Source organism: Pantherophis guttatus, chromosome 6 (genome assembly GCF_059756535.1).
Source record: "Pantherophis guttatus breed Tessera chromosome 6, ASM5975653v1, whole genome shotgun sequence".
NCBI lineage: Eukaryota > Metazoa > Chordata > Lepidosauria > Squamata > Colubridae > Pantherophis > Pantherophis guttatus.
Window position 1 is genome coordinate 3,582,559 of NC_142068.1, and position 27,058 is coordinate 3,609,616.

Here is a 27,058-nt window from a genome sequence, read left to right on the forward strand (position 1 = left end):
GTAGAGAGGTGGAAATTCCAAAAAAAATTCCTACCTTTTCCTGTGGGCGTGGCTAGGTGGTGGTGGTGGGTCATGTGACTGAGTAGGCGTGAGTGATGTCAAGTTGGCCACGCCCACTCAGTCACATGCCCCACCCACCCACCTAGCTACGCCCAGCAAACCGATAGCGAAAAATTTTGAAACCCACCACTGGCTTGGTGGTTTTCTTGCAGATGTTTCATGACCCAAACTAGGTAACATCATCAGGAATGAAATATCTGCAAGGAAACCACCAAGCTGAGAGAGCAGCAAGGACCCTTCAGCTTCTAAAAGTTGACGCCTCTTCAGGGAAACTCCGAATTGTTTTCTTTCAGAAGTTAAGGGGATTCTGGGGTTTTAATTTAGAGGAGAGAATAGAATAGAATAGAATATAGAAAATGAATAGAATATAGAAAATGAATAGGAATAGGAATAGGAATAGGAATAGAATAGAATAGAATAGAATAGAATAGAATAGAATAGAATAGAATAGAATAGAATAGAATAGAATAGAATATAGAAAATGAATGGAATAGAAATAGAATAGAATAGAATATAGAAAATGAATGGAATAGGAATAGAATAGAATAGAATAGAATAGAATAGAATAGAATAGAATAGAATAGAATAGAATAGAAAAAATGAATGGAATGGAATAGAAATAGAATAGAAATAGAATTGAAATAGAATAGAATATAGAATAGAATAGAATAGAATAGAATAGAATAGAATAGAAAGAATGAATGGAATAGAATAGAATAGAATAGAATAGAATAGAATAGAATAGAATAGAATAGAATAGAATATAGAAAATGAATGGAATAGAATAGAATAGAATAGAATATGAATGGAATGGAATGGAATGGAAAGGAAAAGAAAAGAAAAGAAAAGAAAAGAAAAGAAAAGAAAAGAAAAGAAAAGAAAAGAAAAGAGAAATCTTCATTGGCCAAGTGTGATTGAACACACAAGGAATTTGTCCGAACCTCCCAGTAGAGACCAGGCCGATGAATCACTCCGCCCTCAATGGTGGCACGAAATAATGCCCACCCTTAACAGAGGCCCAGCCAAGCTCCCTTTGCCCCATCGTCGTCGTACGCAGAGGACCTGTCAGACTGCCGACGCCAGCGTGAACTTTCGCAGATCTGCGGAACATCTCCAAGCTTCATCCTTCATCCTGTTTTCTCTGAAGATTTAACGATGGTGTGAATACCAGATCCTGGCCCCGTTTGGCTAACGGGTTTTTTTTTTTTTTTCCCTCCCACCGTCATTTCCCAAGTTTATAGGAACTGTCAAGGACTTGTAAATAGCTTGAACCCACAAATCCTCACAACCGCAGGAATGAGATGGCGGCACCGCCCCGGTTGTTAGCCAAAGAGTTTTCATCTTTCGGCTAACGGCGTTTCTTGATTTGTCACTTGTTCGGGGGGGGGGGGGGGAAACCTTTGTCGGGAATGCTTTTGGCTCTTGCCCCTTGTGTCGGAAAAAAATTTGAGCTAAACGCATCCTCCTTTTTGAGAAGGTTCTTTATCCATAGGGCGTCAACCCATCGGAAATGATCAAAATAGAGCTGGAAGGGACCTTAGAGGTCTTCTAGCCCAGCCTCCTGCTCGAGCAGGAGATCCTATACCCGTGATGGCGAACCTATGGCACGCGTGCCACAGGTGGCACATGGAGTCATATCTGTGGGCATGCAAGCGTTGCCCTAGCTCAGCTCCAGCGTGCATGCGTGCGCAGGCCAGCTGATTTTCGGGCCTTCCGGGCCCACTGGGAGTCGGGAAACAGGCCATTTCTGGCCTCTGGAGGGCCTCTTGGTGGTGGAGAAGGCTGTTTTCGCCCTCCCCAGGCGCCAAGAAAACTTCTGGAGTGTGGGGAGGGTGATAAATGGGCCTACTGGGCCCACCTGGCCATCACATGCAAAAAGAGGGGGTTGCACTGGGGGTCGCATGTGCATGCATGGCGGGCGGGCGGTGCACATTGAATTATGGATGCGGGCACACGCAAGCACGACCCCCCTATGTTCCCCCTGCTTTTGACACGCAACGGCAAACAGGTTAGCCATCACTGTCCTATCCCATTGCAGGCAAGTGACTGTCCAGTCTCTTTTTAAAAACCTCCAGTGATGAAGACCTACAACGTCTTGTGGCAAGTTGTTCCACTGGTTAACTGTCCTCACTGTTAGGAAGTTTCTCCTTATTTCTAAGTAGTTCTCTCCTTGATTAGTTTCCACCCATTGCTTCTTGTCCTACCTTTTGATGCTTTGGAAAATAAGTTGGCCCCTTCTTCTTTGTTGCCGCCCCTCAGATACCGAAATAGTGCTATCATGTCACCCTTAGTCTTTCCTCTAGACTAGCCAAACCCAAATCCTGCACTTGTTCTTCACATGTTTTAGTTAAGTTGGTAACATGGTCGTTAAGTGAATCCGGCTTCCCCATTGACTTTGCTTGTCAAGACGGTCGCAAAAGGGGATCACGTGACCGCCTGGAAAACTGCGACCGTCATAAATATGAGTCAGTTGCCACGCCTCTGAATTTTGATCACATGACCCTGGGGATGCCGCAATGGTCGTAAGTGTGAAAAACTTTTCTCATTGCCATGGTAACTTTGAACAGTCACTAAACGAATGGTTGTAAGTCCAGGTCTATCTATAACCTAGAGCAGTGATGGCTAACCTTTTTGCCATCGTGTGCCAGGAGGGGGGGGGCGGGGGAGGGTCGCGCGCGCACGTGCCCACGCGCATGTGTGCACAACCCCCTCCCCCCCTCCCCCGCTCCTGGCACATGATGGCCTGGTAGGCCCGTTTTTCTTTCTTACCTGGTTCCAGATCCTCTCTGTGTATCTGGGAAGGGCAAAAACAGCCTTTCCCACTCCCTTGGAGGCCCTACGGAGGCTGAAAGGGCCCATTTCCCAACTCTCGGTGGGACAGGAAGTGACATTTTTTGCTGTCCCCAGCCTCCAGAACCTCTCTAGGAGTCTGTAGGAGCCTCTCTAGGAGTCTCTGGAGGCTGGGGACAGGAAAAAACGTCACTTCCTGTCCCACCGGGAGTCGGGAAATGGGCCCTTTCAGCCTCCGTAGGGCCTCCAAGGGAGTGGGAAAGGCTATTTTTGCCTTTCCCAGATACACAGAGAGGATCTGGAACCAGGTAAGAAAGAAAAACAGGCCTTCCCACCCCCCCAAGCCCTCCGGAGGCAGGAAACAGCCTGTTTCCCTACTTCTGGTGGGCCCAGAAGGCCCGAAAATCAGCTGGCCGGCGCGCGCATGCGCCCCAGAGCTGAGCTGGCGTGCCCACTAATATGGCTCCGCGTGCCACCTGTGAGACGTGTGCCATAGGTTCGCCATCACGGACCTAGAGTTTGTTCATTTATTTATTTATTTCCATTTATTTATGCAGCCGCTTTATTTATTTATATATCCATTCATTCAGTTTATACATTTCACTTTTAGTGGCCTCTAGGGAACAATTTTTTTTTTAACCAAAAAAACCTTTTTTTTTTTTTTTTTTTTTAACCTTTCTCTTCCAGGTCAGCCAGTTCAGGCAACTTTACTCCAAGGTCATCAACGATAAACACGACGACGTGATGGCTAAGTTTGGTGCGATCCTGGCTCAGGGCATATTGGATGCAGGTAATTCATTGGTGTCCCGGCACTGAAACTGTTGATTTTGATCCCTTGTTTTAAAATCAAGAAAGTTCCTTTGAACCGCAGCTTGAGGCACCTGGGGTTGACAATTTTGGAGGTTGTAGTCCTTCAAAATTGTAGTCCTGACACACAGAATTTCCAAGTTCGGAGGGACTTTTTTGTCTCTGTTTCAGTAGTGGGTTCCTCCCGGTTCGGTCCGGTTCGGCCGAACTGGTAGCGGTGACGATATGATGTCACCGAACTGGTTCTCCCTTCCCCCCACCCACCCCACGTTATTCTTACCTTTTATTTGGCCCCACCCCCAATCTATTGCTGCCTCCTGAGTCCCAGCTGATGACTAGAGGGAAAAAAACTGTTTAAACTCTTGCCGTGGGGCTTCAAAGGGCCGCCCTACAGCTGATCAGTGTTAAAAGCAAACAAATGAGTCGGGTCGTAAGTGCGAGGACTGGTCGTAAGTGCGAGGACCTTCCAGAAATGACTCTGACCAGCTAGCCACGCCCACCTAGTCACATGACCTCCAAGCCACACCCACAAAATAAGTCACGCCCACAGAACCGGTAGTAAAAAAATTTAGAACCCACCCCTGCTCTGTTTGTATATTAGATGCATTGGTAAATTTACCTAAAATAGAATTGAATACAATAGAATGCAACGCAACGCAACGCAACACACAATAGCCATGGTGGCGCAGTGGTGAGAGTTCAGTACTGCAGGCTACTTCGGCTGACTGCCGGCTGACTGCAATTTGGCAGTTCGAATCTCACCAGGCTCAAGGTGGACTCAGCCTTCCATTCTTCTGAGGTCGGTAAAATGAGGAGCCAGATTGTTGGGGGGCCAGATGGTGTAAACTGCTTGGAGAAGGCTGTAAAACACTGTGAAGCGGTATATAAGTCTAAGTGCTATTGGTATTGCTAATAAACAATAAAGTAGAATATAAAAAAGGGGGCAGAATGGAATAGACAAATAGAATAGAATAGAATAGAATAGAATAGACTAGAATAGAATAGAATAGAATAGAATAGAATAGACAAAAAGAATAGAATAGGATATAGAATAAAATATAGAAAATAGAATAGAATAGAATAGAATAGAATAGAATAGAATAGAATAGAATAAAGAATAGAATAGAATATAGAGTAGAAAATAGAATAGAATATAGAATAGAATAGAATAGAGAATAGAATAGAATGGAATAGAATAGAATAGAATAGAATAGAATAGGATATAGAATAGAATATAGAATAGAAAATAGAATAGAATATAGAATAGAATAGAATAGAAAATAGAATAGAATATAGAATAGGATAGAATAGAATAGACAATAGAATAGAATATAGAATAGAAAATAAAATAGAAAATAGAATAGAATAGAGAATAGAATAGACAAAAAGAATAGAATAGAATATAGAATAGAAAGTAGAATAGAATAGAAAAGAATAGAATAGAATAGACAAAAAGAATAGAATTTAGAAAATAGAATAAAAGGATAGGATAGGATAGGATAAAATAGAATTATAGGATAGGATAATGGAATAAAACATTAGAATAGGACAGGACAGGACAGAGAATCCAGAAGAGGAGAGAACAGATCTCTTTATTTGATCAAAGTGTGATTAGATGCACAAGGAATTTCTCTCCAGTGCAGAAGCTCTCAGTGTATAATGCAAAACAACGGAATAATGATAAGCATCATAATACCCACGTGAGAGGAGAGTCCAGAAGATAAGCAGGACAATACCAGCTTGGGCAAAGATTTCTTTATCCAGACACTCTGACTTGTTTGTTTGGCTCCCACTTCTCTGTTTCCATTTGTTGTTGGCCTATTGCTGTGTGTGTGCTTCTTTAGAAGGGGGCTCTGTGCTCCTGGCCTTGTTATTCAAAACAGAGCCGTGTTATTCACTGTATCTGTGAATTATTTATTTAGAGTCAATTTGCTGTAGCGGCTAAGGAAACGGGAGACTGAGCTCTTGTCTTCCCTTCAGTATGAAAGCTCTCTTCTTAGCCCTTATCACCTCACAGGATGGTCATTTGCATCCTTTTAGAGAGTCCTTGAGGCCACTTGGAGGTTTACCTGTGTCCTCAGGGTCTCCCGAGTGATGCAAATGGGTGCAGAGCCTCACCGACATGATTGATACGATGATACGATATCATTTATCTCCAGTCTACAACGCAGCTCCTTTCAGCAGTTCCAAGGCGGCTCCACGCCCACTTGCACCACTCAGGTGACCCTGAGGACACAGGTAAACCTCCAGGTGGCCTCAAGGACTCTCTCAAAGGATGCAAATGACCAGCTGTTTGCAAGGAATACAAATCCGTCCATTCCCCATCATCCGGTCAGAACTGAAGAAGCTTCTTGGATGAGAAGGGAAAGGTCTTCAAAGAAAAACCAGAAAGTCCAATTGCCTCTTGGGGAAAAAAAAGCATCTTTGGGGTGGAAGAGACACTTCAGGCAGCAGATGCCATTCAAACAGGCATAAATGCCGATTCTCTTCTCTGTGTAGATGCCGATCGTGCATATTTGATGCCTTTTACATCTTCGCTCATTATGGCAAAGTAACGTGCATAATAGCTACCTCCAGTTATTCCATTATCTTCCATTTGTTCCCTGGCAGAGGACCAACCTCCCCCCCCCACACACACACACACACAAATCGCAGCTTTGCTTTGTTTTCTAGCCAGAAGTCTTATGGGATATGTAATGAGAGGGTGCATATTGAGGAGACGGAGGGAGCTTCATCATTCATTAATTATACAAATTATGCCGCAGGGCCTGCCGGAGTCATTACGTGAAAGTCAACAAATATGCCAGAGAGCTGGACAATACAATATCTATAAGAAAGAAAGAGAGAGAGAGAGAGAGATTAGATGATAGATGAGTCCGAAAGGAGAAGGGCAGTATAGAAATCTGAAATAAATCTGAAATCTGAAATTGATAGGTAGGTAGGCAGATACATAAATGATAACAATACATAGAAAATGATAGATAATCATAGATAGATGATAGATAGATGATAGATGATAGATAGATAGATAGATAGATAGATAGATAGATAGATAGATAGAAAATGATAATCATAGATAGATGATGGATGGATGGATGGATGGATGGATGGATGGATGGATAGATAGATAGATAGATAGATAGATAGATAGATAGATAGATAAACCAGTACAGTTAGTCCTCAACTTAAGACCACAATTGAGCCCATCATTTCTGTGGTTATGCGAGACAAGTGAGTTTTGCCCCACTGCTTTTAAATTTCTGTATTCTATGTTTTTTACCTTTGGCTGTTCACCGCCCTGAGTCCTTCGGGAGAAGGGCGGTATATAAATTTAAATATAAATAAATAAATTTTACAACCTTGCTTGCCCCCAGTTGTTAAGTGAATCACTGCAGTTGTTAATTAAGTAACAGAATCTGGCTTCCCCATGGACTTTGCTTCTGAAAAGGTCGTAAAAGGGGGTCACAGGATCCTGGGACGCTGCAACCGTCATAAATATGAACCGATGGCCAAGTGGCTGGATTTTGATCGCGTGACCGCGGGGATGCGGCAATGGTTGTAAGTGTGAAAAACGGTCCTGAGTCACTTTTTTTTTTGGTGCCGTCGTAACTTCAAATGGTCACTAAATGAACTGATGTAAGTCGGGGACTGCCTCTATTGCCGAAACGAAACGGCAAATTGATGGGTGTGGAATTGGCTGGCCGGTTGGGTGCCGAAGGGATTCATTTTACCCGTTCACCTCCCCTAGGAGGCGAACTTGCTTGAACAGGGGGCTGGACTAGCTGACCTCCAATGTCCCTTCCAGCTCTATTCTATTCTAGATTTCCAAATCTAGAATGGATTTTGACCTTAAGCCATTCTTATGCTCTGCTCTCGATTCCTGTCTGGTTTCTGCAGCAATCCCTTGCCACTTTTTTTTTTTTTTTTTAAGAAATCTGAAATAACTTCAACGAATGGCAAGGCTCCACTTAGGGCCGGAGCACGGAAAGTAAACCACATTATATTGCGGTGAGTGAGTCATGCTGTCCTTTAGCTGGTCCATGAATAATAAAGATTGATTAGCAATAAAATGTGGCTCTTGTGTACAGGAGCGTCTGTAAGGATAGGAAGTGACGCCATCCATGCTCTGCAGTGGTCGGATTCAAATAATTTAACAACCAGTTCTCTGCCCTAATGACCAGCTAGGTAGGCGTGGTTCGATGGTCATGTGACCGTGTGGCGTGGCCAACTCAACATCACTCACATCGATGGGCGCTTCGCCTTAGCTGTTACAATGTTACAAGGGTTAAGCAGAGAGGCAATTTCTGTAAGCAGGGCAATAAAGATTAGGCTAGAAATACCACCAGAACGTTTCCTTCCTGCCTTCCTTACAGGATTAGTCCTGTAAAGTGGAAAAAAACAAAAGGAGATTTCTTCCAACAACCGGTTCTCTGAACTGCTTAGAAAGTTAACAACCGTTTTCCCGAATAGGTGCAAATTGGCTTAATCCCACCACTGATGCTCTGACATTGTGATGGAAATGACATAATTGGTGACATTTGCAGGGTGATGCCATGATGCAGTTGACACCACTGTGGCTTTCTCTTAAGATAGTTGTGCTGGTATGTTTGTGGTTAAAGCGCTGGCCTAGAAACCAGGTGACCGAGTTCTAGTCCTGCCTTAGGCATGAAAGCCAGCTGGGTGACTTTGAGTCAATCACCAGGAGACTGGGAGTTCTAGTCCTGCTTTAGGCATGAAAGCCAGCTGGGTGACTTTGATCCAGTCAGGAGACTGGGAGTTCTAGTTCCGCTTTAGGCATGAAAGCCAGCTGGGTGACTTTGATCCAATCACCAGGAGACTGGGAGTTCTAGTCCTGCTTTAGGCATGAAAGCCAGCTGGGTGACTTTGATCCAATCAGGAGACTGGGAGTTCTAGTTCCGCTTTAGGCATGAAAGCCAGCTGGGTGACTTTGAGCAATCAGGAGACTGGGAGTTCTAGTCCTGCCTTAGGCATGAAAGCCAGCTGGGTGACTTTGAGTCAATCACCAGGAGACTGGGAGTTCTAGTTCCGCTTTAGGCATGAAAGCCAGCTGGGTGACTTTGAGCCAATCAGGAGACTGGGAGTTCTAGTTCCGCTTTAGGCATGAAAGCCAGCTGGGTGACTTTGAGCAATCAGGAGACTGGGAGTTCTAGTCCTGCTTTAGGCATGAAAGCCAGCTGGGTGACTTTGGCCCAATCACCAGGAGACTGGGAGTTCTAATCCTGCTTCAGGCATGAAAGCCAGCTCGGTGACTTTGAGCCAATCACCAGGAGACTGGGAGTTCTAGTTCCGCTTTAGGCATGAAAGCCAGCTGGGTGACTTTGAGCCAGTCACCAGGAGACTGGGAGTTCTAGTCCTGCTTTAGGCATGAAAGCCAGCTGGGTGACTTTGATCCAATCAGGAGACTGGGAGTTCTAGTTCCGCTTTAGGCATGAAAGCCAGCTGGGTGACTTTGAGCAATCAGGAGACTGGGAGTTCTAGTCCTGCTTTAGGCATGAAAGCCAGCTGGGTGACTTTGGCCCAATCACCAGGAGACTGGGAGTTCTAGTCCTGCTTCAGGCATGAAAGCCAGCTCGGTGACTTTGAGCCAATCACCAGGAGACTGGGAGTTCTAGTTCCGCTTTAGGCATGAAAGCCAGCTGGGTGACTTTGAGCCAGTCACCAGGAGACTGGGAGTTCTAGTCCTGCTTTAGGCATGAAAGCCAGCTGGGTGACTTTGATCCAATCAGGAGACTGGGAGTTCTAGTTCCGCTTTAGGCATGAAAGCCAGCTGGGTGACTTTGAGCAATCAGGAGACTGGGAGTTCTAGTCCTGCTTTAGGCATGAAAGCCAGCTGGGTGACTTTGGCCCAATCACCAGGAGACTGGGAGTTCTAATCCTGCTTCAGGCATGAAAGCCAGCTCGGTGACTTTGAGCCAATCACCAGGAGACTGGGAGTTCTAGTTCCGCTTTAGGCATGAAAGCCAGCTGGGTGACTTTGAGCCAGTCACCAGGAGACTGGGAGTTCTAGTCCTGCTTTAGGCATGAAAGCCAGCTGGGTGACTTTGATCCAATCAGGAGACTGGGAGTTCTAGTTCCGCTTTAGGCATGAAAGCCAGCTGGGTGACTTTGAGCAATCAGGAGACTGGGAGTTCTAGTCCTGCTTTAGGCATGAAAGCCAGCTGGGTGACTTTGGCCCAATCACCAGGAGACTGGGAGTTCTAGTCCTGCTTCAGGCATGAAAGCCAGCTCGGTGACTTTGAGCCAATCACCAGGAGACTGGGAGTTCTAGTCCTGCTTTAGTCATGAAAGCCAGCTCGGTGACTTTGAGCCAGTCACCAGGAGACTGGGAGTTCTAGTCCTGCTTTAGGCATGAAAGCCGGCTGGGTGTCTTTGAGCCAATCAGGAGACTGGGAGTTCTAGTCCTGCTTTAGGCATGAAAGCCGGCTGGGTGACTTTGAGCCAATCACCAGGAGACTGGGAGTTCTAGTCCTGCTTTAGTCATGAAAGCCAGCTGGGTGACTTTGAGCCAATCAGGAGACTGGGAGTTCTAGTCCTGCTTTAGGCACAGAAGCTGAGTTGAGTGACTTTGGGCAAGTCCCTGTCTCTCAGCCTAACCCACCTCTCGAGATTGTTTTTGTTTTGTTTTTTTAATTTGATTTATATGCCGCCCTTCTCCGGAGACTCAGGGCGGCTTACAATGCATTAAGCAATAGCCTTCATACTTTTGTATATTTTTATACAAAGTCAGCTTATTGCCCCCACAAACTGGGTCCTCAATTTACCTACCTTAGAAAGGATGGAAGGCTGAGTCAACCTTGAGCCTTGGCGAGATTCGAACCCTGCAGTAATTGCAGACAGCTGGTCTTAATAACCAGCTTAATAACAGGGTGCCTTAAACCTCTGTACTACCAAGGCTCTTTGTTGTGGGGAAAACAGGGGAAGGAAAAAGTATTATGTATGTACACGACTTTGAATCCCTTATAAAGGCAGGATAGAATTCTAAATATTTTTTTTTAAGCTCAATTGCCACCCGTATCACAAAACAAGGCAATTCTTAGACTTCTAGTATCCCCTGGACCACATCTGGTTGGAGAAAATTAACGCCTCTTCCAAATGCATCTTCTCCAAAGTCCCTGAGGGCAGGACAAGAAACAATGGATGGAAACTAATCAAGGAGAGAAGCGACCAAGAAATAAGGAGGAATTTCCTGATAGAACAATTAGAGGGAGAGAGAGAGGAAGGAAGGAAGGAAGGAAGGAAGGAAGGAAGGAAGGAAGGAAGGAAGGAAGGAAGGAAGGAAGGAAGGAAGGACGAGCAATAGCAATAGCACTTAGACTTATATACCGCTTTACAGCCCTCTCTAAGTGATTTACAGAGTCAGCCTCTTGCCCCCAACAATCTGGGTCCTCATTTTACCGACCTCAGAAGGGATGGGAGGCTGAGTCAACCTTGAGCCGGTCAGGATCAAACTGCTGGCAGTGGGCAGAGTCAGTCTGCAATGCTGCATTCTAAGCACTTACGCCACTGCGGTTCAATCCTATTGTTGCTGTTGCTGTCAGAGATTGTAGGGCTGAGACCAGCTAGCCTAAAGCCATCGTGGGAACACGTGATTGCTTCTAATGTTTTATTAGAGCCTCGGTGGTGCAGCAGACTAAAGTGCTGTTAAGTAGCACCAGCTGCCTGCAATTACCGCGAGTTCAAATCTCACCAGGCTCAAGGTTGACTCAGCCTTCCATCCTTTCGAGGTAGGTAAAATGAGGACCCGGATTGTGGGGGGCAATAAGCTGACTTTGTATAAAAAAGAACACCGCTTGGGGGGGGCGAAAGCCCTACTAAGCAGGTATATACAAAAGTATGATGGCTATTGCTTAACGCATTGTAAGCCGCCCTGAGTCTCCGGAGAAGGGCAGCATATAAATCGAATGAATGAATGAATGAATGAATGAATGAATGAATGAATGATAATAAAATGTTTAAATAGATCGTGGGGGGAGAGAAAAGTCTTGGGGGGGAGCTTAAGCGGATCAGTTCTTAAAAGATCCCCGTTTTGGAGTTGCATTCGACTCCTGTGTTAATCATGGAATTGCTTCCGCCCCACATCGAATGTCATCATCGCTGTCGGGAGCAGCGTGTTTTATTAAGTCATCAGATGCAATTGCAGGGAATCAGAAATAGAATATTTGTATTATGTACAAGGCTTAAGAGTGATATTCAGGTCTCTAAATGATATACATAGAGTCCTCCAATCTAGAAGCAAGGAGGAATTTCATGACGACGAGAACAATTAACCAGTGGAACTACTTGCCACCAGAAGTTGTGGGTGCTCCCTCACTGGAGGTTTTAAGAAAAGGTTGGGCAGCCATTTGTCTGGAGTGGTATAAGGTTTCTTGCTTGAACAGAGGGTTGGACTAGAAGACCTCCAAGATCCCTTCCAACCCTGTTATTATGTTATTCCCTGATTTATGACCACAATTGGGTCTACAATATTTCCATCACCAAACAAGGTAGTTGATAAGCGAGCTGCTCCTGATTTTACGACCTTTTATACCAGGATTATTGAGCTAAATCCCTGTAGAGTCGTTAAGCGAATCGTGTAGTCATTAAGCAAACCCTGGCTTCCTCCATTGACTTTGCGGATTGGAAGCCGGCTGGGAATTGACACATATGTCAATTCCTTGCTTATTCTGTTCCTTCGCTTTTCCTTCTGTTTCTGTTTTCTGTTCAATAATAATGTTTATTGTATTTATAATGGGATATTGTTGTATTTTATTAATGATACTGAAGAAGAGGATAAGGGAAAATTGCTGGTTTCCAATTTTATCGCCTGTGTGATTCACTAACGCATTTGAAACTCGAGCAGTCCCTGGTCACAAGTTCTTTAAATGAAATGAATGGATCTTTTTCAAAGAATGTTCTTGGAACCTCAGCCTAAAAATCATAATTTACTTAAATATATTTACTGAAACATCCTCATTTTTTGCTAGAATGCATGCACAGCAAAATAATTTACAGGTTTCTCCTGACGGAGGAAGGTGATTCTGACTTTGAACGGTGGCCGTGGGCCATTTTGGAGACTTTGATTTGCTGGCATCTTTAAAGATTTAGCGAGCCGCAAATATTTCCCGTAATAGTTTCAGTAACTTATAGGAAGGGGGGCAGCAAGAAATCTCCAACCGCAAAGAACGGATTGATATTTTGGGAGTCTGGTTAAAATCCGTTGGCGGGGGACTGCTGACTGTTGTAAGTCATTTTTCAGCGTTTTTTTTTTTGTAAACAACCTGAGGTATCTCACTAAGAAGGCCAACCACTTGGCTGCCAACAGTAGCTGTACAACATTTTTTCCTGGAAATTAGCACAGGAATTTTGCTTTCCTAAATCACGGCAGAGCAGGCATTATTCTGTCAACACGGAGAAGAGCTGAGATGGCAGGTCCCAAAAGCCAAAGCAACAGGTGTGGTGGGAGTGAATAAGTACAGGAATGAATAAATCACAGCCATTTGTTTAGTGACTTGAGGAGGGGAGGAGGAGGAAAGGAGGAAAAGGAAAAAAGGAGAGGAGAGGAAGAGCAGGAGGAAGAGGAGGAGAAGGAGAAGAAGATGAGGAGGAGGAGGAGAGGAGGAAAAGGAGAAGGGGAGGAAGAGGAGGAGAAAGAGGAATGAAGAGGAGGAAAAGGATAAAAAGGAGAGGAGGAAGAGGAGGAAAAGGAAGAGGAGGAAGACAGGAGGAAAAGAAGAAAAGCAGGAAGAAGAGAGGAGGAAGAGGAAAAGAAGAAGAGAAAGAAAGGAATGAAGAGCAGGAGAGGAAAGAAAAAAGGGAGGAAGGGGATGGAAAAAAGGAAGAGGGAGAGAGGGGGAGGAGGAAAAGGTTAAAGAGGAGAAGAGGAGGAAGAGGAGAAAAAGAAAGAAGAGAGGAAGAGGAGGGGAAGAGGAAAAAAGGAGAGGAGGAATAAGAGAAGAAAAAGGGGGAGAGGAGGAAAAGGAAAGGAGGAGGAGGAAGAGGAGAAAAAGGAGGAGGAGGAAGAAAAGGAAAAAAGGAGGAGAGGAAAAGGAAGAAGAGAGAAAGAAACGGAGGAGAGGAGGAGTGCTCAAGGAAAGCCAGATTGTAGGTAGTCAGTCTGCGGCTTAAAAATAACATTCCAGACTTTCATAAATTAAGAAGAACTTAGCATTTTTAGCATGACATAAGGACCCTGTCTGGAGACACGTGTGCATGCATGCGTGCGCACATACGCTGCTTCTTCAGAAGGGGTTTGAAAAAGCTTCCTGTGTCTTTCTGTGGCGCGCGTAGCCATATTGGTGGGCACGCGAGCTCAGCTCATGCGCGTGCCAACCAGCTGATTTTCGGGCCTTCTGGGCCCACCAGAAATAGGGAAACAGGCTGTTCCCTGCCTCCGGAGGACCTCACGGGGTGGTGGGGAAGGCCCATTTTTCTCTATCCCCAGGCTCCAGAGCCTTTCTAGGAATCTGGGGAGGCCGAAAACGGCTGACCATCTCAGCCCACTGAGCCTCCAGGCGCCGGTACCTGGCCTTGCACTCCCGCAGGTCTTCCCTCTGCTTGGAAAGCCAATGCTCCTAGTCCTCAGTGAGGTGCTTCTGCTGAGCCTCCTTCTCAGTCAGATCCAATTTGAACTGTTTTGCCAACTTTTTCTCCTGGTGGCTGCTTAGCTCCAGCAACGGCTTCCTCTTGGGGCCCTAAGGAGCCCAGGTGGATAGGTGAGGAGGGGCTGGGAGGGGAGGGGCGAGTAGAGGCCGGTGAAGCGCCCCTCGTGAGTGACATCGAGTTGGCCATGCCCACCAAGTCACATGACCACCTAGCCACGCCCACCCAGCTGGTCATTAGGCAGATCGTACTAGTGGTCCGCGGGATTTAAAATTATGAATTTAGTGGTCCCTGAGGACCGAAAGGTTGGAGACCCCTGGATTAAGAGACCTCCAAGGCCCCTTCCAGCTCTATTCTGAATTATTGGTTGGTTGATTGATTGAGTCATTGATTGATTCATTGGTTCATTGATTGATTCATTGATTGAAGCCTTCTCTTCATTAGGCTAAACATAGTTAGTTCCCTCAGCTGTTCATCGTACGATTTAGCCTCAGTTGCCGTTTACGTCAATTCAGGCTTCTTTCCCAAACACACCCAGACCATCTGCTGCTGGTTCCTGTCCTCCTTCAGCCCAGTCTCTACAAGGGGTTGAAAAACCAGAGTTAACTCCTTCCTTCCTTCCTTCCTTCCTTCCTTCCTTCCTTCCTTCCTTCCTTCCTTCCTTCCTTTTCTCCTTCCTTCCTTCCTTCCTTCCTTCCTTCCTTCTCCTTCTCTGGGCCAACTCTTTCTGTGCAGCTTCAAATGGACCGGGGTGGGGGGATGGGGGCTGCCTAGCATCAGCTTGACAAGTTCCTGCCATTTCTGCTTTTTCCCAGAGATGAAATTATCCTCGGGGGTGGGTTATCTGGCAGGATGAATTCTGTTGCTGTGATGCATCGAAGGGGGAAGCAGATCCAACAGCTTCTCCTGGCTGAAGGGTGGAGTGAGTTCCTCTCTCACACACACACACACACAAAACTTCTTAGAAAGGCTTTGTCAGATGCTGGAAGAGTTTGAGGCTGGCGCGGGAGAGAGGAGAGGAAAACGGTTCGGAACGATGACTTTATTTCCAAGAAAAAAATGGAGCAAGGTGACGAAAAGTCAGCGGGCCTTGTGCAACGCACAACCGGAAACCCAACGGACGTAGTCCCAGATTAGTGTCCTGGGCTTAGACTTCACCACGTACCTACGTGGTAGAGAGAAACACATGTTTTCAATTAAGACGTGTCTCTCTACAGGGGGAGTGAAGAGGAACTGTTAAAATAGTCATTGCTAGGGGAAGAGTCCCCCGAGAATCTGAGTCAGCTGTTCATGGAAACAGGAAGTTTTTTATTTATTTATTTATTTTTAATTTGATTTATATGCCGCCCTTCTCCGGAGACTCAGGGCGGCTTACAATGTGCTAAACAATAGCCTTCATCCTTTTTGTATATTTATGCAAAGTCAGCTTATTGCCCCCACAAACTGGCTCCTCAATTTACCTACCTTAGAAAGGATGGAAGGCCGAGTCGACCTTGAGCCTGGCGAGATTCGAACCTGCAGTAATTGCAGGCAGCTGTTCTTAATAACAGGGTGCTTTAGACCACTGTACTACCAAGGCTCCTCTTTCTTGGGCCAGAAAGATGCTTGGTCTGTTCCAGGAGAGCAGCTGTTGCATTCCCACAATCTTTCTAAGGCTGCCTCAGTTTCCCAACAGGTAGGGAAGGCTGGGACACAGGTTAGCGATGGTCCCAAAAGGTGCTTTTTCGGGAGGCAACTGGACTTTGGTTTTTTTCTTTGAAGACGTTTTGCTTCCCATCCAAGGAGCTTCTTCAGCTCTGACTGGATGGTGGGGAATAGAAGGATTGATACTCCTTGCAGACAGCTGGTCATTTGCATCCTTTGACTGTTTCCCTTCGACTATCATTAAGCGTTGTACCTTATGATTCTTGATGAACATATCTTTTCTTTTATGTACACTGAGAGCGTATGCACCAAAGACAAATTCCTTGTGTGTCCAGTCACACTTGGCCTTTTCCTCTCCTCTTCCTTCTCCTTTTCTTCTTCTTCTCCTCCTCCTCCTCTTTCTTTCTTTTCTTGTCATATCCCTTCCCCTCCCAGCACTTATAGTTGGGTCATGAAACATTTGCAAGAAAACAATTAAGCTCAGAGAGTACCAAGGACCCTGTGTTGTGGCTCCGTCCTCCGAGCCTATCTTATCGGAGGAAGAAGGCTTCGAACATGAAGGAGAGGAGACGGCCAGGCCTCCCTCTCCAGGACCCTCCTCTCTGGCAATGCCTCAGGTGTCTCCCGAAGGAGAAGAGATTGGCCAGGAGCTAGGTGTTTCCGAGCTGTCGGATAGTGACGAAGAAACATTGTGGTTGGACCCACGCCAGCGTCAGAGAGACAAGCGTGTGCAGCAGAAAAGGAGGCGTGCCAGAGATTAAGCTGAGTCACTGGACCACACCCCACAGGCTATAAAAGGGAGTGTGGTGGCCATTCGGACTCTGTGACGGACGAAGCTAAATCTCTGGCGAGTCACTTTGCGCCTTTGGACACAACGCCTATTTGCTGTGGATTTAATTACAAACTGGAGTATTCAAACTGTGTGTATTTTTGTCTGTGTTATCGGAGTAAAAGTTCTTGGCAGGCAGCTACGGAGTTGCTGCCAAGTTCCTTATCACTGACGTTGAGTGTTTGAAGAGTTTATTTAACCCTCGGCTGGCTGGTTGGGTGCGTGTGTGGGACGGGGACAGAACACTCCAGCAATAACACCTAGACCTATATACCGCTTCACAGTGTTTTACAGCCCTCTCTAAGCGGATTACAGAGTCAGCCTTTTGCCCCCAACAATCTGGGTTCTCATTTTACCGACCTCGGAAGGATGGAAGGCTGAGTCAACCTTGAGCCTGGTGAGACCCGAACTGCCAAACTGCCGGCAGTCGGCGGAAGTAGCCTGCAGTACCGCACTCTAACCACTGCGCCACCATTGCTCTTGGGGAATGTCCGTCTCTACAATCATCCAAAGAACATCCATTCCCACGGTCGAAGAGTTCTCTCTCTTACTGTTGTGATTTCTTTCAGCCCACTTAAATCTAAGCCTCTCTCTTTGTGTAAATCCTCTCCAGGTGGCCACAACGTCACAATTTCTCTGCAGTCAAGGACCGGTCACACACACATGCCTTCGGTGGTCGGAGTCCTGGTCTTTACCCAATTCTGGTTTTGGTTCCCTCTGTCCCACTTCTTGTCTTTGGCGTTCACTCCGACCTGCGTCATCGGCCTTAACAAGGACCTCAAGGTAGGTGCTGCGGGCATCGAAACGATGCTCTGGAGACGGAGGTGGTTTTTGTTTTTTTTTTACCTGCTCAACTGGCCAAGGAAAATGCTGCGGTGCTTCTCCTTGCGATAGGAAGTAAGACTCCAAGTTCCTCAAAGTTCCATTTTATGAAAAATGTCCTATTTATTTCCATTTTATGATGTGATGTCCCGGTGCCTGGAGGCCATGCGGGTCTGGATGGGGAGGAACAGGCTCAGACTCAACCCCTCCAAGACTGAGTGGCTGTGGCTTCTGGTTTCCCGATATAGTCAGCTGGTGCCATCACTGACTATTGGGGGTGAATCTTTGCCCCCCACAGAGAGGGCTCGCAATCTGGGTGTCCTCCTGGACGCACGGCTGTCTTTAGAAGAGCATATGACGGCCGTGGCCAGGGGGGCCTTTTATCAGGTCCGCCTGATTCGCCAGTTGCATCCCTTTCTTGATCGGGACGCCCTGCGCACAGTCACTCATGCCCTTGTTACCTCCCGGTTGGACTACTGTAATGCTGTCTACATGGGGCTCCCCTTGAAGAGCACTCGGAGGCTCCAACTGGTCCAGAATGCGGCCGCGCAGGTGGTTATGGGCGCAACTCGTTGTGCCCATGTGACACCCCTCCTGCGCGAGCTGCACTGGCTCCCGGTGGTCTTCCGAGTGCGATTCAAGGTGTTGGTTACCACCTTTAAAGCACTCCATGGCATAGGACCAGGATACCTTCGAGACCGTCTTCTGCCACCAAAAGCCTCCCACCGGCCAGTCCGCTCCCACAGAGAGGGTCTCCTCCGGGTGCCATCAGCCAAGTTATGTCGGCTGGCGACACCCAGGGGGAGGGCCTTCTCTGTGGGAGCCCCAGCCCTGTGGAATGAACTGCCCCCGGAAATACGTAAGATCTCCGACCTCCGGGTATTTCGCTGTGCACTGAAGACCCTGTTGTTCCACCAGGCTGGGCTATCGACATAATAATTTTAAATTGGGTGTTTTAAATTTCTGGGGTTTTAAATTGAGCCGAATTTATTTAATTATTTTAAATTTTAATTGCTGTTTTGTCTTGTGTTTTTAAATAGGCTGTACACCGCCCTGAGTCCTTCAGGAGAAGGGCGGTATAGAAATAAAATTATTGATTGATTGATTGATTAATTGATTGATTGGCACAGCTGGGAAAACCCGAATCTGAAAGCTTCCAGGTTTTCCACACCCAAAGGAAAGCCCAAGTCCCTTCCCCTGCACTCACATGTCCATCACACGGTCCAATCCAAGCACCGTCCCAACTGGAGATGCCTCCCAGTCACGCCCCTCCAGGTGCAGGGCAAGATGTCCTTGACTCTCTGAGAAAGGAATGTTATTATGACTATATATCATCCATGCTCCATACAATTCTCCCCTCCCAGTTTCCCACAGTAGTAAATGTGGTAGGCCTGAAGGCCCAATGCAAAAGATGGCTTCCAGTTGCCTGACAGGCCGCCCCCCCCCCCCCAATCAGAAAAGCGTATCCTGAAACGAGAGTAGCATAGTGGTTAATTCAGCATACTAACCACAACGAAAAAGACGGCTTCCGGGCCTGACACCAGGAAATAATATTGACCTCTCTCTTGAAAGGAGGTTGAATACAGGTAGTCCTCGATTTACGACCGCCATTGAGGCCGAAACTTCCCTTGTTTAAGGGAAAGAGTTGATAAGTGAATTTTGCCCTCATTTAACCACTTTTCTTGCCTCGGATATTAAGTTAGTCGCACGACGGTTCAGTGAATCCGGCTTCCTCACTGACTTGGCTTATCGGAATGTTGCAAAAGGGGATCACATGTCCCCCGGGACACTGCAACCGTCGTAAGTATGAGTCGGTGGCCAAAAGTGTCTGAATTTTGATCACGTGCCCATGGGGAGGCTGCAACGGTCGTAACTGTGAAAAACGGTCCTAAGTCACTTTTTTTTTCCCCAGTGCCGTTGTAAACTTCGAACGGTCACTAAACGAACTGTTGTAAGTCGAGGATTACCCGTACCTCGTTCCTTCCGTCAGTCGACAGGGGTGACCGGCTTACTCCTCCTGCAGTCTGTTCTGCGCTCGTCATCGGAGCTGTGTGTCTCTGGTGTTTTATTTCCATGAAATAAAATGGAAAAGCCCCTCAGGTCTTGAGCTGAAGACAAACTGAGCGGCGTAATAATGACAAATAGCTCCCATTGAGCCCACCAGCTCAGACACACGGACGGGGCTCAAAGCCACTGCCAGTCCCCACGGACCCTGTGATTCAGCAGGTAGGGTTCTTGACAGGTGTTCAGGCATATTTTTGGTATTATGTACAATATTCGAAATGAGCTGGGATCAGGGATTGGAAATTGTGAAGATTCCCAAGGGAGCCTGAGTGGCGTAGGAGGCTAATGCCTCCTACTAAGGCAGCAGTTATTTATTTATTTATTTATTTATTTACTTACTTACTTACTTACTTACCTACCTACCTACTTACTTACTTACTTACTTACTTACCTACTTACTTATTTATTTATTTATTTATTTATTTATTTATTTATTTATTTATTTATTTATTTATTTTTAAATTTGTATACCACCCTTCTCCTTTCGGACTCAGGGCGGTGAACAGCCAAAATAAAAGCATTTGTACCCGAAAGTCAAAATAATTATTTCAAACTAATTAAATAGAATTTGGCCCATTTAACATCCAGCTGCCTGCAATTTCTGCTGGTTCGAATCTCGCCAAGGCTCAAGGTTGACTCAGCCTTCCATCCTTTCTAAGGTAGGTAAATTGAGGACCCAGTTTGTGGGGGCAATAAGCTGACTTTGTATAAATATACAAAAGAATGAAGGCTATTGCTTAACGCATTGTAAGCCGCCCTGAGTCTCCGGAGAAGGGCGGCATATAAAAATAAATAAAAAATAAAATAAAATAAATAAAATAAAATAAATAATAAAATAAAATAAAATAAAATAAAATAAAATAAAATAATAAAATAAAATAAAATAAAATAAAATAAAATAAAATAAAATAAAATAAAATAAAATAAAATAAAATAAAATAAAATAAAATAAAATAAAATCAATCAGAACAAAACTGGAAGGGACTTTGGAGGTCTTCTACTCCAGGAGTCAGCAACCCCGTGGCTCTGGAGCCGCATGTGGCTCTTTCATCCCTCTGCTGCGGCTCCCTGTCGCCGGTCGGCTCCACAATTGATAGGGCTTTTGGTTAGGAGAGGTAGAGGAAAAAGGATGCCATGCTAGGAGGAGACTCTATGGTGAGGGAACCTCTATGGTGAGACTCTATGGTGAGGGACTTCCGGTCGGCACCAGAATTGAATGCGGGGCTTCCGGTTAGGACAGTGTTTCTCAACCTTGGAAGCTTGAAGATGGGTGGACTTCAACTCCCAGAATCCCCCAGCCAGCAGCGCTGGCTGGGGGATTCTGGGAGTTGAAGTCCACCCATCTTCAAGCTTCCAAGATTGAAAAACACTGGGTTAGGATCTTTGTGGCTTTGAGGGCGAACCTATGGCACACGTGCCGGAAGTGGCACGCGGAGCCATCTCTCTGGGCACGCCAGCCGTCGCCCGTTGCTCTTCCGGGTTATGGCCCACACATGTCTGCTGGCCAGCTGGTCTTTGCACACACATGCATGCCAGATACCGGAAGACCAGGTGACAGATGCACACGCATAATCCGGAAACCGGAAGCTCAACTGCTCTTCCGGTTTCCAGCACTCCCCTGCGTGCGCGTGCTCCCATTTCGGCATTTCAGACAATGGCTGTTTAGTCTCTTCTTAAAAACCTCCAGTGATGAAGCACCCACAACTTCTGGAGGCAAACCGGTTAATTGTTCTCAATGTTAATAATTTTGTCCTTATTCCCAGGTTGCTTCTCTCCTTGATTAGTTTCCACCCGTTGCTTCCTGTCCTGCCTTCAGGTGCTTTGGAGAATAGCTTGACTGCCTCTTCTTTGGGGCAGCCCCTGAGATATTGGAAGACTGCTATCATGTCTCCCCTGGTCCTTCTTTTCATTAAACGAGACCTACCCAGTTCCTGCAACCGTTCTTCGTATGTTTTAGCCTCCAGGCCCCTAATCCTCTTTGTTGCTTTTCTCTGCACTTTTTCCAAAGTCTCAGCGTCTTTTTTTTGTAAGACTTTTACAAAAAGACTTTGCAAGTTCAACCGGCAAGGACACGTTCGGAGTTGCAGTCACATCCTAGCAAGCAGACAGTTTGTCATCCTCAGAAAAGATCCTCCTTCATTTGTCTTATTTTATTGAGGTGTAACCTCCTCTCCCCCGTCCCCAGAAAGGAAGTCTTATCTGACAAGTCCTCAGGCGTGCCAGATTTGGAGCGACAAGCTTCTGCCCAGTGTGCTGACCTTTTGGTATTTTAAAAAATCAGAGCAAAATCAATCCTATTTTTCTGCGCTCTACAGGAGCAGCTTTGGCCACTCTATGACTGGTGGACTTCAACTCCCAAAATTCCTGAGCCAAGCAGCCCCTCCCCTCAAGGGAACTATGCATTCCACTTTGTTTGCTCTCTGAATTGGTCTTCAGCCTCTGAAATTGTTCCTTCCTTCCTCCTTTGCATCTCCTCCCTCCCTCCCCCTCTTCCCTTCCTCCCTCCCTCTTCCTCTCTCGCTCCCTCCCTGCTTACTTGTTTCTTTCCTTCCTTCCTCCCTCCTGCCCTTCTTTCCTCCTGCCCTTCTTTCCTCCTTTCCTTCCCTCCCTCCCTCCCTTCCTCCCCCTCTCCCTCTCTCCCTCCCTCCCTTCCTCCCTCCCTCTTCGTCTCTCACTTCCTCCCTGCTTGCTTGCTTTTTTCCTTCCTTCCTTCTTTCCTCCCGCCGTTCTTTCCTCTCTTCCTTCCCTCCTCCCTCCCTTCCTCCCCCTCCTCCTCTCTCTCTCCCTCCCTCCCTTCCCTCTTCCCTCCCTTCCTTCCTCCCTCCCTCTTCGTCTCTCACTTCCTTCCTGCTTGCTTGCTTTTTTCCTTCCTCCTTCCCTTCCTTCTTTCCTCCTGCTGTTCTTTCCTCCCTTCCCTCTTCCCTCCCTCCCTCCCTCCTTCTTCCTCTCTCCCTCCCTCCCTGCTTACTTGCTTCTTTCCTCCCTCCCTCCTTCCCTCCCTTCCTCCTTCCCTCCCCTCCTCCCCTCTTTCCTTCCATTTTTTTCAGATGCCAAAAGTGCAGTACCGGTCGAACGTCAAGCCCTCCACATTTGCCTACCCAGCCCCCTTGGAAGTGCCCAAAGAGAAGGAGAAGGAAAAGGTTTGTTGTGTGTTCCATCAGGGGCATCTGGGTCCCTGTCTATAGAGCCTCACTCATCCATAACCACGCCAGAGAGATAGACAGGGTTTTTTTATTTATTTATTAGATTTTTATGCCGCCCATCTCCTACATGGATGGGTGGGTGGATTACAGACAGATGGACAATCTTATGGTGACCTAGTGCTTCAGCCTTTCTATAGCAAAGGAGCCAAAACCCCGAATTTGTTTACTTCATCTACAAAATTGACCTTCCTGCTTTGTAAGCAGTTTCTCTCCCCTGCCTCCACCAAAAGAAGAGCATCAGGGAAAACGGTTCTGCTAGGGCTGTGATGACGAACCTGTGGCACGTGTACCAGAGGTCGGCCAGCTTTGCGGGTGCCTGAAAAAAGCCCAAAAACAGGCATGTGCATGCCGGCCATCTGGTTTTTGGGTTTCCGGTGCTCTGACATACACATATGCACGTGCATTGCGGTTTGGGAACTCGGAGCCGAAAAGGCTTGCCATCACTGTGCTAGGGGTCTCTGCAGAAAAGCAAGCAAGCAAGCGATACCAGGGCCCAGCTCTTTCTGACAAATCTTCACATCTACTTTCACTCCCAGCTTTCACAGGGAGACCCATCCAGAATTTTCAGGAGAGAGAGGGAGGTATATATATATATAATCTTTTATGTAGGTCTTTGGTTATTCGGGTTATTCGGTAAAATTGGAAGTGTCTTGGCGATGTTTCGACGAAGTCTCATTCGTCATCTTCGGGCTGGTGTTTTCGGCTTCGTGCTTCTAGGAGCAATGTGTGATTGCAGCTGTTTCTTCCTTTTAACTGCTCCTAGAAGCACGAAGCCGAGAACACCTGCCTGAAGATGACGAATGAGACTTCGTCGAAACGTCGCCAAGACACTTCCAATTTTACGCGGGAGAAAACCCGAATAACCAAAGACCTACATACAAACACCCACAAAAACCTCCGAAAATATAATCTTATATATATATAATATATATCAGGGGTGAAATGTAAAATGTGTTACTACTGGTTCTCGAGCATTGCTGGGCTGCTCCTCTAACCCTCCACTGTTTTCCTCCCTCCCCGGTTGCAACCAGGTTTCCACAGCTGTCTTGTCCATCACTGCTAAAGCCAAGAAAAAAGAGAAGGAGAAAGAAAAGGAGAAGAAAGAGGAGGAGAAAATGGAAGTGGTGAGTCGACTTGTCTAGTCTGGCTTGGAATCAGGGGAAGGAGCTCTTGATTTCTCAACCAACGTCAGAAAAAAAAAAAATCCCAGGAATGTAGTGACGAGAGGTTGAGAAAGGAAGATTTTTGTGAGCTCATTCAGATTTCCCAAAAGTCAGAAATCTCCCTTCTCTCTCAAAATACAGACCATCCTCGACTTACCACCACAACTGAGCCCAAAATTTCTGTTGCTAAGCGAGACATTTCTCTCGCAATATACAGGCAGTCCTCAACGTACAACCACAGTGGAGGCCAAAATTTCTGTTGCTAAGCGAGACCTTGGTTAAGCAAGCTTTGCCCCATCTTGCGATTTATCTAGCACAGCAATTAAATGAATCACAGCCATTGTTAATAGCATTGTTAAGTGAACCTGGCTTCCCCATGGACATTGCTCGTCCGAAGGTCGCAAAAGTAGATCACATGACCCTGAGACACTGCGACCGTCATAAGTATAAGTCAGTGGCCAAGCGTATGAATTTGGATCACATGACCCTGGAGATGCTGCAAGGGTCATAAGTGTGAAAAACAGTTGTAAGAAAATACATATTTGATTATACATGTAATAACTGCAGCGAGGATAGTATTTGCGCAGAGGTGGAAAGCGGAGAAAATCCCTACAGAGGGAGAGTAATTGAGAAAATATTGGATTGTGCAGAAATGAATAGATTGACTTTGACAATTAAAGAAAGAGAGGAATCGTAATATTTTAAGGTATGAAGACAATTTTATCATTGGTTAGAGAAGAGAAGAGATATACATAGAATAATGTAATGAAATAAGTGAAGAAGAAAGAAGAGAAAGAAGATAGATAAATGTATTAATAGAAAAGCAAGAAATGTGGGAGAAATGTTATAATAAATGAAATGATAATATTAAGATAGGATAAATAGTGGAGGAGTAGGAAGAAGACACAACAGATGTACTCAGATGATACACTGATTGATTGATTGATTGATTGATTGATTATGTATTGTATGTCTATAAAATAATGCACTGTTGTAAATTGAGGACTGCTTGTATAGAAGAATAAATTGAAGGAGTCTGTAGCTTGCTGGCTGCCTGAAAAAAGCCTAGACTCTAGTGGATTGTGATTTCACTGAACTGCATAAAAATCTTGGTTTACGTAGGAAGAACCTGGCTAAAGAGAAATACACATAAAGGCCTACGAAAAGAAAAGAAAACAAATACTGTACCTTTACAGGGAGGATACATGGGATGAGGGTGTGCTAACTGATGAGGACTAATAAGTCCAAAATAGATCTATCTTAGTCTCCTTAGTCGCCCAATGGGCAGCAGGGAGTTTGCTGGCTGCCAGAAAAAAGCCTAGAAACTAGTGGATTGTGATTTCACTGAACTAGGGCTGCATAAAAATCTTGGTTTACGTAGGAAAAACCTGGCTAAAAAGAAATACATACATACATACATACATACATACATACATACATACATACATACAGAAAATAGAGAGAGAATATATATACATTTATAGAAAGCATATATAAAATATATATAGAAAGTATATATACTTTATATATATACTGTGTGTGTGTATAAAATCTATGTGTGTGTGTATATATATGTGTAAGTGTGTGCAGGGGTAAAATCTAGCAGGTTCTGACAGGTTCTGGAGAACCGATAGTGGAAATTTTGAGTAGTTCGGAGAACCGGCAAATACCACCTCTGGCTGGCCCCAGAGTGGGGTGGGAATGGAGATTTTGCAGTATCCTTCCCCCAGGAGTGGGGTGGGGTGGGAATGGAGATTTTGCAGTATCCTTCCCCCAGGAGTTGGGTGGGAATGGAGATTTTGCAGTATCCTTCCCCCAGGAGTGGGGTGGGAGTGGAGATTTTGCAATATCCTTCCCCCAGGAGTGGGGTGGGAATGGGGATTTTGTAGTATCCTTCCCCTGGAGTGGGGAGGGAATGGGGATTTTGCAGTATCCTTCCCCTGGAGTGGGTGGAAATGGAGATTTTGCATTATCCTTTCCCCAGGAGTGGGGAGGGAATGGGGATTTTGCAGTATCCTTCCCCTGGAGTGGGGAGGGAATGGGGATTTTGCAGTATCCTTCCCCTGGAGTGGGTGGAAATGGAGATTTTGCATTATCCTTTCCCCAGGAGTGGGGAGGGAATGGGGATTTTGCAGTATCCTTCCCCTGGAGTGGGGAGGGAATGGGGATTTTGCAGTATCCTTCCCCTGGAGTGGGGAGGGAATGGGGATTTTGCAGTATCCTTCCCCTGCCATGCCCACCAAGCCACGCCCACCAAGCCATGCCCACAGAACCAGTAGTAAAAAAAATCGGATTTCACCACTGTGTGTGTGTGTGTGTGTGTGTGTGTGTGTACATACATTTACATAGACAGACAGAGAGACTATTTAGCAAATACATATAATATATATTTGCTAAACAGTAGAATCATAGCAGCCGTCGTGGCCAAGTGCAGGCAACTGGGAAGGCCTTAAATTAGGATCGGACATTTTCGTAGAGGATCAAGCCATAAATGGCTACAAGTTTTGTGTCAGCTTTTTGAGGCTGTCCAGATCTGGAAGCAGAGAAGGCCTCACAAGAAGGCCGGGCCTACACTTGGTGGAGGTGGGTGATAGTAGCAGAATTCTGCACATCTCTCTGATTTTTCTGATCGATGCTGCTTATACCTCAGGGAGGAGCCAGAAATACAGGTAGTCCTTGACTTAAAACACTTGGTTTAGTGACCATTCAAAGTTACAACTGCCCTGAAAAAAGTGACTTATGGCCGTTTTTCACACTTACGACTGCTGCAGCATCCCCACAGGGTGACGTGATCAAAATTCAGAGGCTTGGCACTGACTCACATTTATGACAGTTGCAGTGTCCCGAGGTCATGTGATCCCCTTTTGCAACCTTCCTACAAGCAAAGAATCTGGGGAAGCTAGATTCACTTTACGGCCGTGTTACTAACTGAGCAACTGCAGTGGTTCGCTTAGCAACTGGCAAGAAAGGTTGTAAAACGGGGCAAAGCTCACTGAGCAAATGTCTCACTTAGCATCAAAAATGTTGGGCTCAATTGTGATTGTTAAATTGAGGATTACCTGTATAAATTGCGCATG

At 45.9% G+C, this 27,058-nt stretch overlaps 1 protein-coding gene across 1 annotated transcript in view; it reads left to right on the forward strand.

The window, feature by feature from the left end:
- Positions 1-27,058, forward strand: part of PSMD1 (proteasome 26S subunit, non-ATPase 1) — a 140,364-nt gene that overhangs the window by 108,621 nt on the left and 4,685 nt on the right. Inside the window, exons 19-22 of the mRNA XM_087872018.1 lie at positions 3,538-3,640; positions 17,343-17,512; positions 22,663-22,755; positions 23,850-23,942. Coding sequence (XP_087728144.1) covers positions 3,538-3,640; positions 17,343-17,512; positions 22,663-22,755; positions 23,850-23,942 — 459 coding nt within the window. The remainder of the gene's footprint in view (positions 1-3,537; positions 3,641-17,342; positions 17,513-22,662; positions 22,756-23,849; positions 23,943-27,058) is intronic.